At 37.3% G+C, this 17,797-nt stretch overlaps 1 protein-coding gene across 2 annotated transcripts in view; it reads right to left on the reverse strand.

Moving 5' to 3' along the window:
- Window positions 1-1,327: 1,327 nt before the first annotated feature.
- Window positions 1,328-17,797, reverse strand: part of LYPLAL1 (lysophospholipase like 1) — a 28,005-nt gene continuing 11,535 nt past the window's right edge. For both annotated transcript variants that reach the window (XM_074579307.1, XM_074579308.1), the window contains exons 3-5: window positions 13,617-13,786; window positions 2,209-2,324; window positions 1,328-1,583 (exon numbers count right to left, since the gene is read on the reverse strand). In XM_074579307.1, coding sequence (XP_074435408.1) covers window positions 1,350-1,583; window positions 2,209-2,324; window positions 13,617-13,786 — 520 coding nt within the window. In that variant the 3' untranslated portion in view covers window positions 1,328-1,349. The remainder of the gene's footprint in view (window positions 1,584-2,208; window positions 2,325-13,616; window positions 13,787-17,797) is intronic.

Genomic DNA, 17,797 nt, shown 5'->3' on the forward strand with positions numbered 1-17,797 from the left:
ACTGCCAATTACATGCCTTGTACTTGAACAGTGAAATTTTTTCCCCTTTGCTTATTTTTCAAGATAGGTAAAAGCTGGCTTAGGTCTCGGTGCATGAGGACTCGAACAAAACTTAGTCCCCTGGAGCTGGCCGACACTTCTGGAGTCATAGCCAATACTGGCAGCACTCTGCTGTGACAGAGCAAACAACAGTGTCCTAGATCCACTCTTCAGAAAAGGGGGAAGGAGAAGATTAAGCAAGAGACTTGGATCTATTGACTTTGGCAAAATGCTGAATACCTTGTCATGCTAATAAAATTACTGAATTTGGGGAGGAGAAAATGGGGCAGAGGGGGGGAAATAAAAAAAAGCATTTAAATTACATAAGAATAGATATTTATACTCTGAGTTAATTTATCGAACTGACACGGAGATGAATCATCCACCATTAAAATAACGGGATACAAGTTTTCTTTATATCACAATCATTATTTACAACTCTTAAATATTCACGGAGGAGTCAAGTATCCTCATCTTTTAATTTAAAATGTGATCTTGCAGACCAAAATAAAACTGTTGGCAAAAATAAATTTCTACAGGAACAGTGCCCAAGGAATGATTTCTTCAAAAACAGAACAGATCTCAGCAATTATGAGGGCACTTTTTTTTTTTTTTAAACCTACACTATAAACCACACAAGGATCAAGCAACTCACATAAAGCTAGGTCTCTGAGTAACAAAACAATGAGAATGGGTAATAACAAGCGCCTGTGGTACTGCTAGACACAGCTACTTATGACTTTTAAAAATACAGGTCAAACCTCAGCTAATTTTGAGGTGACATAAAACTCTGCTTTGATGCAGGTTCATTCCCGCATGCTGAGAATCCAATTGAAGCCAATGCTGTTCCTCTCTGTGAACTAACTTGAATATATGCATGTGTTCCTACAAGTAAAAGTCCATTGTTTTAATGACTGGCCTTTTTCTGCTGTAATGCCATTAGAAAGACAACCGCACCACTGTATATTTTTCCATCTTGTAACACACACACACACACACACAAAATAATGCTTCCTGCATACTGTTGTGATTACTTAGGAATGGTTTTCATACTTATCAGTCATTAATTTCCACAGACTGATGTGGATGTTTATTTAAAAACTGGATGAGAAAACAGAAAAAGAAACCCACATGATAAAATGAGTGTTAATCGTCAGCACCATCATGACACCACTTAAACGAACTTTATGGAATACAACAGTGTCTACCTGAAGCTGTGCTTATATAATGTATATGGGACACCCATATACATGCCACGCATGATCTTAAAGCCACAAAAATCAGAAAGTATATGAAAACTGCATCTTCTTTTATTCGTTTGTTGCTTCAACAGGTAATTTCTTTACAATCCAGGTTTTTAGCTTTTCTATTTCAGTTCTGCTCAACTCATGATTAAGGTTTGGAAAAGTATGAAGTGATGTTGGTACTCCCAGTGACTTTAACATCTTGTTGGTCTCTTCACCCCATGAGTAGAGAACTAGTTCATCAGCTGTTCCATGACACTGAAATAATTCTGGAAGAACACTTTCATTTTTTTTCAAAGCCTAAATGAAGAAGAAACACTGTCAGACACACCACTAAAAATTTTTAAACAATAGTTACAATTACATGGTGACATTTTACATAGAATTTCGTTTATTAACCTGTGTTTTAGTGGTCATATTCTACTATCTCTACAAAACCAAACAAAAAAATACTGGAAAAAACCCTGCACTTCTAATTCAAATGTGCAAACTCCTGACAAATGATAGGGTTTACTTTAAGATCTATATCCCTCTCCAAATAAGAGAAATAGAAAAAAATCATGACAGTAGATGGAGCCCATGAGTATTATAATTCATCACAAACTTTCAAAGAATAGTTACACTTACGTGGACTCTCTAACAACTAAGGACAAACTTGCAAAGCCTTTCATTTGTTAATCTGCCTTCTATGCTGACTTACTTTGAATAAAATAATTGTACTCTCTGTGCAAAAAAGCAACGAAACATCATGTAAGGACAGCTTTAAAGCCTCACTTCCCTAATACTCTGTTTATTTCTAGGAAATGTCACAAGTTTAGAATATTAATCAACTGCTTCAGAGGAATAAACATTCTGTACTTGATTTAAATTATCACATTTTTCTTTTAGCTACACAGTTCTTCTGTAAACTCTACCACACACTCACCTGGTAAACCGCAGAGTCTTTATTGAGAAAACTAGACAAAGCAAAGACTCCTGCCAGATCTTGATGAAACCTATATGCTAAATGCATTGCCATTCCACCTCCCATCGAAAAGCCTCCTAGGATGCAACAAAAGAAACAAAGATTGGATTTTGCTATGTGCCTTTGTAACCCAGCGTCCAATTTATTTTTATCTTCAGACTTCTCTTTTTATACACAACGCAATCAAAAAACATCTTGAGGAATATAAGGGTAACAATAATCTTAAATCAAAGCATGATTCAAGTAAGCAAAACTCTATGAACAGGTAATTCTCACTGCTTTTTTATTCAATTTATTTTTCTCCTAGGCTAGTAGCATTCACATGTGAAAGATCTGTAGCACTACTGTACATAATCAGTGAACATTCACCACTTCAGACTAGTACACAGAGGTTGTGTTTTGTTGTTACACCTTAGGATATGTAATAAATAGGGAAAAATTGCAATGTACCCCACCTGAGCTCTAAAAGGATCTCTGAATTAATGGCATTCTGTGTTCTGTATGTCTCTTCAGCTGCACTAATTCCTTACACGAGGTAATTCTTCAGGGATGATTTTTACATGACAAACGCTTATTCATTAGGAAAGAAATCCAGACTACCACATTACTTCACAAGAACACAGTACATACTGACTGTATCCAGATAATGACCAGGGTGAAGAATGACTGGCTGCTGAAATCTCTTCTAGCACAGAGACGGTAATCAGCAAAAAGGTTATGACTGCAGCTCTACTTCGAGCAGCATTATACTGGTGATACAAGTCATTTGTGCCAGGTAATTAACTGGTGTTAATTAGTTGCAAAATTCTGAGCCCAGACCTCTTCACGCAAGAGACATGAAATAAGGGATTGAAGAAGAAATGCAAAAGTAGTAGACAAAATACCAAAACACTTCAGCTTCCTATCTTTTTTAAGTGATTAAAATGAGACTCCAGAGTGGGAACAGCTCTTTCTCAAGGGCTACTATGTAAGCCCTCTGGGGCTGATTTCTATGCTGCGCAGAAGTTTGACATGGGTGCTACACAAAACCCAACCAGGACGCAGTGCCCCTGCACCACTGAAACTGAGCCCAACGACACACTGCAACTTTGGTACTTCACTGTATCCTGGCACCATAGAGGAAATCTCTGGCGCACACAAGCTCAGAAGCAGAAAACAATACACTTCATAAATATTAGCCGGGTCACAGTGAAACCATTCCTAATGGGGAATCTTCTTCCAGCATGTTTTCTGCAAGTCCCAGTAGGTCCGAGGCCCTTCTAGCTCACACTCTATCCCACATCATGACTGGAAGACTTGGCTGGATCTGTGTAGGAAATTTTCCTGAAAACACTAGACTAACACAGACACGAAGTGTTTTCTTACTTTCTCCCATACAACATTATTTTTTGATTTCTGATGAATTTCTGATCAGAGCTTCTACTGAATTTCTGATTCTTCTTTCTACTTACTTTCACCTTGCAGTCTTAAGAGATGATTATGGCCAAAAGCCGTAACTGCAGGTTCCTGACTTACAGAACTTGGATCTTAGGGAAAAAGAACAAGACCACACAACGTGGAAGACTGGAGTCTTGCTTTCCTATTTCAAACACAGTGCTTAATTGAGTAAGGAGAGTTGTGTCCTCAAACTAGGAGATATACCTGGGATTCCCTAGCTATGCAGCCAGGAGGCTGATAATACCCTGATATTTATCTTTGGTAAATAAAACCAGGGCCTGCTATTTACACTACGAATCAATCTTTAACCAGTTCAAAGTAAGATGTAGTATGTCTAAGTGCCCAGCGGCAGTTCAGAAATAAAGGTAGTTGAGAAAAAGTGGGAATGTGGGTAAACAGGTTCACAGCACACCTTAAACTCACACAGCGCACATCCCATGAAATGTTGAATAAACTTGTTTTCACAAAAATAAAAACAATGAAAATTCTAACGCAAACTTTTCATCTGCATCACTATTTCCTACCAGACATGTTCTTTTGTCACATGTACAAGAATTCTACAATAAAAAAAAAGTAAATATATTGCACAAGTGTCATAGTAATCACAAAAATTCAGCATCATTGTCCCCACATTCGGAGAGAGAGAAAGATACAGCGTTCTGAGAAAGTATATAAACCACAAACATTATGCAAAGTTACTATGTAAACAACAACATCTTGTGCTAATGTTTCCTTTATTCTCTTCTGTGGGATCCGATCATTTACTTCCTCATTTCATTTTGATCATTCTGAATGATGCTGTCATCCCCAAACCCAAAAAGTAGCACTTATACTTTAAGAGACCATTTTGCATTTGTTTACAAAGACATACAGATATACTTTGTCCAGATATAAAATGAAGTTCATTTCAAGTATTTTAGAGTACAGGAAAAAAGCTGCATTGAAAACTCATTACTAGTTTGTAAATGATTTAATCTAAAATTTTGTACCCAGTTAGTCACAATCTGGCAACACTATCTGCAATTACTCACCAGCAGTCTTTGACAATGCAGTCACCTTCTGTTTAGAAGAATATTAGGTAATGGTTCTTTTATGTGGCTCATACCACTATGAGAAAATCTGATACAAAGGACTAGTTCTTTGAATTTGGTTTTCTGGGGAAAGCCTGAAGTTTATCACTTGATACCGCAACAACCTCTAAGTAAGCGCCATAGAGTAGGTCCTTCAGAAACAACAGTTTGAATAAGCATTTGTAGTTGGAGACAAACTTTTTCAATTACAAGAAATATTTCGGTATAAGCGTAAATTTGACATAACACATAAAAAGCATACTCAGTCAAGGACTTGTATAAGAATTCAAATTTTAGATTAAGGAAAAATAAGAGTCAGGTACAGATATTACACAAAACAAAAGCACGAAATGACAGCCAGAACTTAAGCAAAACACAAAAGAAAAGTGCAAGTATGCTTACGTACACAAACGTTCTCAGCATAAAGAATACGTAAATCTCAGATCATTGCTAAGAAGATTGTGTCAGGAGTGTTAATCAAGATCAAAAATGACACGGCAACATTTCAACCTTACATGGGCTGAATATAGCAAACCCTTTGCTTGAGACCAATCTACTTCCAACAGGCAAAATGTGTGCATAGAAGTTCAGAATTTTCCAAAAGGTTTCACATAAAAGCTACGTTCATTTTCCGTTTTTGACTTTATCTCTATTTTTAAAGAGATCTATGAATAATGCTTCTAAACAGTTATGAGTGTTGGTGCTACAATACTCAGGATACCAGTTCAGGAAAGCATCTAACTATTCGCATTAACTCTCCTGCCTTACAAAGGTGGTTTACACACAGTCTAAAAGGTAAGCACATACAAACCAGACTCAATTAAGTAAAGCACTCTTCTTTCAGTTGCAAAGAAACTTCACTCAAGTACGCATTTATGACCTCAAATCTGCTTCTGTGTGCTAGTTTCTAGGCAATAGCCCTGTTGCAGTGAGAAGAAAGCTGCTTGTAACTTGCTTTGCTAGTTGAGAAAGATTGGCTGAAATCACAGGATCGTCACACTTCCAAATTAAAGAATTTGACTCGGAAGAAAACTCCCATGGAATACTTACTAAAACCAAAACATTCTTTGCTGGAATATCATCTGTAACTATGTTAAGGTAATCCCAGCCATACGATGATGTAACACAGAGTGAACAGAAACTGAAGTTCTCATATGTAATTTAATTCTGCTTGAATAAAATAGAAACCCTCATCACAGCTGCCATTTTTCAGTGACAAAACTTTCTTTACAGAGCTTGTAAATGGCTTTAGGAGACTTTTAAACATCATAGTGTTTGTATAAAACCTTGAGCTCACTTCTGGTAAAGATCTTGATTTATATTAATTTGCCCCTCCTTTGTATCTGTCTGAAATGATAATCTGGTCCATGATGACACTTCAACATTATATCAGTTCAGGAAACCAAATATTTACCTACTGTCAAACTTCAGCTTTATTCATTTCTTTGTACTTGGTCTAACAATGTTTGAGTTTGTTTCTCAGAAAATGACTAGCTTTATTATCTACCACAAAGGTTTCTTTATTTAGTCTCTCTCTTGTGTCCCGTATACATGAGAGCATGCTAAAAACGCTGCCTTCTCCCCCATGCTCCACTTTAGTGCCTACAATGACCTATTCCTAAGTTCAGAAAGCTCTTTAGGTTTTCATTTTTCTTTACAGAAAAAACACCTCTCCAACAAACATAGGTCTGACATTGCCAATTGCTTCCTTATATATATAGATCTGACTGCAAAATGCCTTAGTCAATTTGTTATAGATACCAATTATGGACTTAGGAAGCAACAAACTAGATCACTTTTTTGGTCTTTCCAGTATAATTTTAATACATGATCAAAGCTGTTTTCCACACTAGAAATCACAGACGTAGGAAACAAATTTTAGTTTTTAATCACATTTAGTGCATGAATTCTGGGATCTGCATGGAGTACAGATCTGCTCCTTGCAGAGACGGACCTTGAGCTGTTCTTGCATGAATTGGAGTGGCAGAGGTAGAAACTGCTTCATTACAGCACAGAACCAAAAGAGGAAGAGAAGAAGCTAAGATCCCGACTTTGATGTGATAAGGACTGGGACTTGGGTTTAGGGGTGAGTTTTGGGGTGTTTATTTTAAGCACCATTTCTTTACTAGTTTCTCCCTACTAGTTGTTCTTCGTCTTCCCTGTATTTCTTCAAATACGTCAGTACAGCTTTTGTAACAGAGTGGCAAGAGATAAATGCTACAACGTACAGTGCCTGTGCCAGAACACTGCAAGGAGAGACAAATACTCTCCTATTGTATAAGGCTCCACTAACACAGTTAGAAATTGTCTGCCCATTCTGTTATCATCACAATACATTACATATTCTTGCCTCATTTTCTTTGCATTCTCCCAGCACTTTTCATTCTCAATTTCTCCTTTCTTTAGGTATTTCAACTTAGAGTATACTTTAATCAGCTTGTTATCAGGAATTTTTACCTAAATCTACGTTTCAGTTTACGTTCCGGTCTCCCCAGGGACTTTCTGGGATTTACCTTCCATTAATGGTAACAGCAAAACCTTGTTCTACGCATCATCTGCGAAGAAGCTGACTTTCTGTTTTGACCTTCCCTTTTCAACCATGAATGTAAGTATTATATACATTTAACAGTGTTCATATATCAAGATCAGTGAAGAGCACAAATGCCAGTGGAATTGCAAATTCCCTTCTCCACAGAACTCCCTGAACACTGCTCCTGTGTAAGCGCTCAAACATGCACTTTATCTCAAGTAAATTTCCTCACGGCAGTGATTTTCTCCTTTTAATCTATTCATGAAACTTCACTAAGCACTAACCTTACACACTAGCAAAACTGCAATGAATGGTTTCCACCTTTGATAGCCTTTTTATTCTGTTTGTTACTCAGTAACTGAGTCTTTACAAGAACAAAGGCAACTTCCCTGGACTCGCTCAGCCACTTCCTCTTGTTAGGAACACGAGCCAATTTGCCATCCAACTTTCTCACCAGCCAAAACACATTTTGAAATGTGTATTTAAGTGGTACAAGTTTTACCACTTTCTTGTAAAAACAAGTATACAATAGTTTCTAATGTATCAACTCACTGTAAAAACCAGACCGAGTTATGGTTTTATTTTCAACTGATATGGGTAGTAGAGCAGAACCCAACATGTGTACCCAAGGAATTTTTAGTACCAGAAGGAAAATAAAATCCATGAAAATTCTCAAATCAACTTTGAATAAGATGTTACTCTATCAAATCTAGAGCTTGCTTTATTTACCTAGTGCGCTTTCTTGGTTGTTTCTGAGGATGACAGCACAGCTGCTGCAACACTTACCTCTCATTTTCAGTCAGCATAACTGCACAACATGGAAAAAGGAAGGAATAGCCTATTTTTTATGCTTACAGTACTAATGATTTTAAACTGAATCACAGAAAAGAAACTAGAAAAAAGGCTCTTTAAAGCAAAGAATAGTAAATCACAGGAACAGGTTGCCTTGGAAAGCTGCGAACCTTCCATTAATGTAGATATTTTAGAACAAGTCAGAAAAGCAATGGTAAGGATTTGCCTAAATAGAGCTGAACCTGCACCAACACATGAAGATGGATTAGCGAATGCTGTTAAGCCTCACTCTTCTATGATCTTATAGGCACGACTGTGAAGAAAGTACAGGTTAATGTGCGCCCTGTGGCATGTCTACGCATGACTCTCAAGCATTCTAACAGCCCATCCACCTGTTTAATTTTGCACAGAATTCAGGCATATATTAAAGATGAGTAAGCATATGTTTTCAACAGAGTTTCTACTAAGGCTGAAAAGATGAGAATTTGATTCACTTCATAATTCTTTTCTTCCCAAAGCCATTATCTGATGATAATATATGATGACAATATCATGATTAAATTATTTTTGATTTTATTGCTGTGAGCCTTATTTACTCCTAATCTTCACTATCGTTTGCTAAACTTGTCATTCACCATGCAGATCGAAACTGAGAATGTGCCACCTTTCAAAAACCCTTGTTTCTAGATACATTAGTGTGGACATCGTCAAGATCCGGGAAACAAAGTGACAAGTGGTGGATCCTACTCTCTGGTTAAAATTATTAACATTTGAACCTTCTACTGAATGATTTATGAAGGTAACAGAAACTCATTTGTTAATGTCTCTTGCTTGCGCATCAGGAAGTAAAAAGAGTAGTAGAGATCCAAAAGAAAAATAAATGGCCAGTTCGGGTGCAAACAAACAAGAGGAGCAAACATTTTCCCCAAAGTACAAATGCAATGCAAATTTACACTGACATAATGAAAATGAAGAAAATGTTTGTTGGTATTATGAGGAGATGAACTAACACCATTGTTTTGAGACCAGCATCTCAGGCATAATTCAGATAAACCCCAAAGCCATGTAATGGGTGCTACAGGAAGAGAAATCTCATTTGAATTGCAGTGACAAATGGCAATATAAAACCATTAATTTACTCTGTGACAGCAAGGTAGTAAGCGCCTTTAAATGACAGACAATTATTTCCTAATAAAGACAGGAGATATAAGATTGTATGAGTGACAGCAAAAGACTTAGAAGCCAAAGACATAAAATACCAAGATTATAGGTGAATTAGTTTGCCTAACATTTTAACTATTTATTTGTGATTTATCTTCCCATACTTACATCATCGTCTTTCTCTGAGATGTCAAAACCAAGATAGTTCCTCCTCATCCCATTCTCACACACACTGAGAGAGATGGCAATGCTAATATTTACAAGAAGCACAGAGCTTTCATGTTATTTCCACCATGGTTCAGTAGCTATGTAAAAATTGTAGCAATAAACAAAAAGTGGTTGTTTGTCTTGTGTTATTGTTACAATACAAGGGGTCAGGAATCATGTATGTGTTTCTTGGCATACAGTCAAATCTACAGGACTGTTATGGAAAGTTTATTTTCACTGGCTGCTTACACAAGTGACTACAGGTGGCAGAGACCAACACGCTTGGATCAGCATTTCTGTGCTGTACAAAAAGTGACCTGTAAAAGTACGAAACTAGCACTAAATTAAGAACAAAGAAAAGAGAACAAAAGGACTGCCTTTCACTGAAGTGTAGTTGACTGAACTGAGCACTATCGGAAGGCTCCAAATGTGAAGTGGCCATTTCTTTCAAGAGTTTCTAACATATTCTTGAATAAGATTGTTGAAATTTTTGACAATTTCCACCTAAGTGGAGTTATTTTGTAGTGCGCTATCACTATGGAAGCAGTGCAAAAACACCGACAAAACCAAATACAAGAAAACAAAACAAAGCAAAACCACCACCACCTGAAAAACCAACTCACCTTTAAACAGAAAAGGAAATGACCATCACACATTTCAAACTGTGGTTATTTGCTTGTTTAGCTAATTTAGCAATGAATTCAGGCATTTATACAGAAGGAATACATCCAGTTTTTAGGAAGGGACACTATCAAAGCTTCAAGTGTCAGAATTTGACTGATTTTATCATCCTCTTTTATCTCCAAAGTCAATATAAACCTACTTACAGGATTACTTGCAAGAAGTGCTTTAGCCAGGAAGACCAGCAAGAGTAACTCAACAAGAATGTTTAACTAAAAAGTGACTTCCATTATCAAATTCTGGGGATGATATAATTATCAGTCAGTCTCCTTTCCTTCCTCTTCCAAGGTCAGGGGAACTAAGCCTTAATAAACCAGAAGTCCACTTCCTTCAAAAGACTTCTGTATTATTAGGAAAGCAACTCAGAAACTGTCAGGAAATAGGAATGGGTAGATAAGCCATGTGTGTTGGTGTGCTGTGTGCTGGTTGTTACACTAAATTGATATCAAGGTTTCAATGATAAGACTTTATTTAGGTCCAGTAAATTAAGTAATTTAATTCTTCAGAAGTAGATTCATAGAGCAGCTGTTAGAAACAAGGCTGCACCAATATTTTTCTTGATATAGAAAAAGAGGAGTGGAATTGCACAACCTGGACTCCATCCTCAGCTTTAGAGTTCTGCCCTACAAACAGCCACTTGCAGATTTCAGAGCTTAACTGTGCTACCGAAACAAACAGCGCAGGCTATAATGTCTTTCAGAACAAACGATCTTACTGTGTCCACAATATTGAGCCTTGTGGAAAGTCTGAATGGCTCCAGAAGGAGAATCACCCCCGAGAACACCAGGTGTTGGGCTTCTCATTTTCCACTGCTTGAGAGCCTGCTCCTGCTTCCCGTCTTCCCACTTGCCCTCCTTTGCACAGTGCTCCCTCAGATCTTGCCTTCTTATCCCACACCTCTGAGCTGTCAGCAGCTACCCACCTTACTGCTTGCCTAACACCTCTCTCACCCTCATCTAACAATATCTGACACTCATCCTCAGCCTGTAATTTCTAGTCCGCTATTCCATATAAAACCATAACCTTCAATCTTGTTACCCTCCTCATTTTCTTTCCACTCATTAAAACTCCCACTCATGACAAAATAGACAGTCCCACAACCCAGTTCTCCTTAACCCTTTACCATCTCATTCCCTGTAACTCGCTCTTCATGCAACTGCTCTGCTCTCTTGGCTTCTGTGACCTACCTGAAAAGGTCCCCACTGCCCTTTACAGACTCCCAAGTCCTCCAGTCTCTTCTGTCAACTATTTTGTCTCTTTTCCATAATAAGATACGTACCAGTATTCCCATTATGAATCTTCGACACAACTCAACATCACTGAATGCACTGGGGAAATATTCATAGCAACATTTCACCGTGGTTTCCTCTGCTATAATAGTCTTATTTTTCCCTTCACCTCAAGAAGGCTGCCTCCTCCAACTCTATCACACTAGCACTCACAAATCTGATGTCTCCTCCCTACCCATTACCTCAAGCCTTCTCTTCTCGTACCAGATGAATATTCTTGACTTTTTCAAGGAGAAACCTAAAAACATCTCACAGGAGTTAGTTCTTAAGACATTCTAAGCAAGCGACCGTATCTTCCATCATCTTCTGCACACCAATCCTTCTCAAACTCTGAAAAATTTCAGGCCACACACTTCTCCCTTTCCAGTGGGCATTACAGTTTGGTGCAGACATACTGACGACATCTTCATAACCAAACCTTGGCTTCATATTGTCTTTTGATCAAAAATGTTATAAAGCTGCCAGGTACCTTTACAAAATTCCTGATTTCCTGTAAGAAACAATGTCAGAAGATGGGCAATTATTTGCACAAAGTCACATCTAAAACAATTAAGAATGTCACATTATGCTGACTCAGACAGATACTAAACCCAACCCTTACGCACAAAAACCTTACAGGACTTCTAACCTTCATTCTCCACTGCATCACACACTGGTTAATCATCAAAACCAGTGCAGAGAAGGCACAAAGTTCTCATGGAAGAACACTTAATCTTGTGCAGCCACAAGTGACACAATTTTCCACTAGTGAATTTCTTATGCATCCACATGGTTCCCCTTTTGCACTTTGGTTGGAGCTAATTCAAGGCTGCCTTATTTTGCTTGTTGTACGAACCTTAGATTCAACTGTGAGCATGTATGCACATAGCCTCTGTCACAGAGGCAAGGAAACAGTGCCTTACTATAGAAGCCTGAAATCAAAGCTTTCAAGAGTGAGAAAATAAGCATAATTATTTCTGATTTACAGATAAGGAATGCAAATACACAGAGAAGGGGACTTCCAAAGAATCTATGGGCTGAAACAATTGGTGCATACCAACTTCCTTACTCTGCTTATGATTTGTAAAACAACTTTCATCAACTGCAGATCAACTGCAGTCTCAGTAGATCTAATTTTGAAGGCTACCGAAAAAGGAGAAAAGCCTAGTAGCAAGCTGGATCTGTACATAGCACACCTCCCAGCACAGCCTACAGAAAAGCACCTGCGCTTCTTCAGTTGTTTCCAAGCCAGCAGGTATAACACAGGAAAGACAGACCAAAGAGATTGCGCTGACAGCCATCCAAAACAATGCATTCTGCAGCCAGGGCAATAAGCCAGAAAGGGAAAGTAAGCAGAGGTCTTCAAAGAGCAACATGGGCTGGACCAAGAAAACGTGTAGGCTGCATGGTAGTGGCTCCACCACGCAGGATTTTGTTGGCTTGACTCAGCTGGCCATAAATTTGTAAGTTCCCACATTAAGAGTTTTTTCCCCCCAACCTGAAATAGTCTGTGGTCTAGGGATGGGACAGGGAGCCAAAGACTTGTGAATTCTCATTCCTCCTCTGACACAAGCTACTCCATCCCCTCAACTCCTCTGCATCAAAATCCCACTGTTTCACAGAAGTACTGTGAAAGTCACTGGAAATTTGTGGAAATTAAGAGGGACAGGAAGACAGACACGTAAGAATTATGACAGCTAATACTTCATTTGTTATCAAGTGTTGAGCCTTCATGATGTGTAACATGAATTTTTCCCCATGAATTAACTTAACCCTAAATGATTAGAGCAGTAAGGAAAACCTCATGATTATTTATATGCCACATGTCATTTTATATGCTACATATTTATATGCTACAAGTCATTTTGGGAGAGTATGCTTTTCCATCCTGAAAAGGAGCTAAAAGGAAAACATGAAATTATGTCCTTTTTAAAATAAATAATTGCCCACTCTGTATTCTAAATAATGATTACAAATGACTATTTACAATAAACACAGTTTTAAGATACATTTTTGAGGACACTGCTTCCAGTTAGCCACATTTCCCACCTGATACAGGTTTAAACAGTGATTCAATATTCTTGAGGACTGGCTGCTGAAGGCGTTGTTCAGCAGTTGCAAGGCACGCTCGTGAGCTCTCAGGATGGACTAAATTCAAAGTAGAGGATCTCTTAAGGATTAAAAAAAATTAAAACAAACACATTAAAAATAAGCCTCTCTTACCTATTAGTATCCTATTTTTTGCAATGTCATTTTTAATCTCATCATTGATCAAGTCCGTAAGTCGCTGGCACATAGAATCAATACTTTCGATGTGTTCTGGACAGTCATTAGAGATCTTATACCTGTCAAACCACACAGTGGATAACGCTCCCTTCATAGGTGTATATGGCCTGGAGTGGTTGAAGGAAAGAAAAAAAATGATTAACCAAGCATAAGACCTAAAGCCTTCCGCATACCCGATAAATAAAAACAATTCAGTTTCTCTCCAGCAAAGGAGAGAAGGAACCTCTTTTGGGTCTAACTCAATTCACATCCAGTCACATTGCATTTTCTTGCATTCAAAACACTGTCCTTCAAGGATGAAGACAACATTTGGAAGCTGTATAAAATACAAGTTTGTTTGTCAAGGTTGATCAGGTCAGTTAAACATATTAAATCCTAACCCTGTCAAGAAGTTCTTAAACCTAAACAAAATTAAGGTTGAGACCCACCTTGGAAAAGGACAAACTGAAGAAACTGCTAAACAAGACAGCTTTGCAGGAACTAACTTTATGGCATTCAGTTGTCTTATTCTTGTTGAAATTGACTGAAGATGGGTATCATAAACCTATATCCATTTACAAAAATTTCTTCTCCGTCTTATTTTCTTTTCCTTACATACAGCCATCCTCACCTTAATGGGGCAGGTATCTCATAAAAATAACTCAAAGAAACGCCATGTTCCTTATTGGATTGGTGCACAGACACAAATCAGAGACATGATGATACTTACCCCCCATAATACTGTGCTGTCATATTAGTATTTCAAGTACTTCAACATGCTGATCAATCCTCAGATAATCAGGGAAACTGCAATTCAAAGCAGCCTTTTCTTTGTTTTTAAATAAAGAAGATGAATAGAGCCCTGAAATCCCAAGAAAGGTGATCTAATTGCCTTGCAATGGCCCTACAATTTAATACCAAACTCACTACTTCGAGATCAATGCTTCATCCCAAAACCAAGCCCCCTAAAATCCTTAATTGCGATGTTTAATCAGGGGGCACATTTTTCATTTTTACTTAAGCTCAGATCAGATTACAATCACTGCTGATAAACAGACGGCCTTTGATAAATTTGTCTGAATGGGAACCCACTGAAAACGCTCAATTGACTTCTGTGCTGTCTCTGTGGTTTTTTTCAGTACTAGGATTAAACAAAAACACAACTAAGCTAAAATGAAAGAGCCACTATTTCAATTATTCTTAATGAAGGAACAAATTCTGCCTTTATTAATATCAGAGAGGCTTCACATATGTAAATGGCTATTTCTAACCAGAAATACTGCTACTAGTATGAGTGTACAAGAGGCAGTATACTATTTGCATTACTCAGTCACACAAGTCAAAAATGAGAGAACACAGATTTTCTTCTGCCCGGTGCCATGAACATGAAATAAAGTCCATGACTTAGAAGCTGGTAAGCCAAATAGAAAGAAAGAGGCAGTAAACAGCAACGATAGGTACAGACAGACTACACTGTTTCATCTTTTTGAGCACAGCTTCAAGAATGAGTACCTAAAATCAAATGTTATTCAAAATGGCACACAAGTTATGTAGTCAAGTTTAGTACTGTGTGTGCCTTAAGTAGCCCCTCATTTGCTTAATTCAAACCAAACCATATAATTAAGCACCAGAATTAACAATTTTTTTTTTCAAGTTAAGCCTTACTTGTTTATTAAAAAAGGTAACTCCTAAATTAAAGTGGAAATATTTTGTATACCCAACAAGTTAAAGCTAAGTTTAAAAAGTGCTTTTCTTTTCCTTTTTTAATTTCTCCTTAGCATTACCACTGTTCTCCAGGATTCTTCACAATTAATTGATCAACACCTAAGAAAAAAGGTCTCTAGTTAACAAAAATCAATTTCTAAGAGGAGACATTCCAGCCAAAAATATCAACAACAGCAGAATCAGTAGAGTTTCTGGAAGTCACTTGGATGATGTGATGTACAACAGACTAAGCACTTGGGCAAACAGCATTTAATTCATGGTTTTAGTTTCTCTCTTAAACATTTTTACATCAATCCTGGTTAAAATGTTTAGCAGTCAGAGTGCTTCATTTTCTGGTAAACCCAGAGTACCTTATATTTGTGTGAGAAAAGATGTGTAAGGTTTTATTATTACAGCAGGTTGTCTCAGGATTTCCATGGAATGAAGATACATATTTGTATTACATTACAGAAATATTAAAATGTGTTTCCCCACAACTGAAAGGCAGAATCATACAATTTATAAACAGGACAAAACCCATGATAAGATTATAATACTTGATCAGGCAATGAAAGTCAGGACTTTTACCCACTGTCTTTGCAAATTCTTCAGCGAGATAGATGAAAGACTAACGTTTCTTAACCCCACAGGAAAAGACCCCCAAGAAATTGGACAAGATGCTTTCAGCTGTCTCAAAAACATCCTTGCAACCACTCTTGATTTCTCAAAAATGCATTAAAAATAACCTTTACATAAAGCTGAGAAGTAAGATTCTTTTAATGGTTCACCCAACTGGCACATCTGTTTAAGTCATTCACCTTGTTCCTTAAATAAATCCCTTTATTAGCTGGCACACTACAACTCAGACATTACCACGGTAAACAAATATGTTTGGCATGGAACCATCTGTACAGCTCCAAGAATACAGCACAAAATTTTTTCATACAATTAAACCACAAAAGAAAAAATAAAAAGAATCCCTATGTTACAGTGACACGAGAGGCTGAACTAAAATACACAAAAGCAAAGAAATACAGAGTGGAGTTAAAACTCCATCCGCTAACATCAGCATGGTCTGTTAAGGACAGTGTCAGACCTTTAAGTCTGTGTGTTTTTTGTTTTCTTAAGTTTAATCAAAACTTGAAACATTAGCCCCAATGATTTTTTCCTCTGTGCCTCACTTCCATTATTCTCTTTTTAAAATGATACTAAAAATAAAGCTCCATGTCTCTAAAATGTGTGCTGTTGAAACTCGGAATGAATATATAGCCCCCAAGTTCTGTGGGGGTGTTTTTTGTTGTTGTTGTTTAGTTTTAACAGGGGTATGTGTTTTTGTTTTGCTTGCTCTGAAGCACACAAAAGATTCAAACCCGTATAACAAAACAAGAATCAAGAACCCTCTCTACTGGGATATACAACTTCAAAACTTGTACTCATATTTAAGAGACATTTGAAACAATTTCCTATGAATTGAACTAACTCTTAACACTTAAAAGTAAAAGAGAAAAGAGGACGTAAAGGAGACATGGATAATATTAAACAGGATTTAAGAAACTGCTGGCACCCTGAGGAAAAGAATCTTTAAAATGCTTCCCAACACCCTCAAATCACTCTAGACCATGCTTTCTGCTTACTTTATAGGTCTTATTTTTTAAGGGTGTGGATGAGACTGCAGTTTCAAGAAGATCCTACATACCTAACATTTCAATGTCTTAAGAGGAAAATAGATCCTGTAATATCTCTGAAAGTATTTAGCATCCTTTCAATCTTTTAAACATGTGTTCAGATAGAAGTAATTTTCACTGTTGATTTCACTGTAAAATTTCAAAGTAATACAGATCATTCAAGTTTTCAAAAATTGAAAATAGGTTAGCTTCTGCTAATGTGAGTTATATACTAACCACGAAAACATAATCAAAGCAGGAAGCGATAACATCATCGTTTTCTGCCTTCCTGAAGATTATATACTCAAGACCTTCTTAATCACATTTAGAAGTCTGCTAAATAGTTTGAAATTATCTTAAATTAACAGAAATGGAGAACAACTGAATGATGCTACACAAGGTTTAAATTCAGCTCTAAAAACATGTCAAATCCTATCTCCAAAATGATGCTATTATAGCATAGCAATTCACATAAAACTACAGCTGTTTTTGTTCTTTATCCAATAAATCACTGTCCCTGTCCAACATTTTAAGTTAAAAGACAAGCAAGCACTTCTAGCTGCTGTAAATAAGAAACATAAGAGTAGCAGACAGCATGTTGATAAATAGTAAATATTCTTCCCCCAACTCTTTCTCCTGATGCACAATTGTAGTGCTACCTTCACACTCAGTGCTATGATCACCCTGCTAATGCAGTCACATAAAACCCAGACCACTGGTGCTGGCTTACAGCTTTCTTGAAGTTCCAGACAGCACTTCCTGAGATGTCAG

This window comes from Larus michahellis, chromosome 3 (genome assembly GCF_964199755.1).
Source record: "Larus michahellis chromosome 3, bLarMic1.1, whole genome shotgun sequence".
Taxonomy (NCBI): domain Eukaryota; kingdom Metazoa; phylum Chordata; class Aves; order Charadriiformes; family Laridae; genus Larus; species Larus michahellis.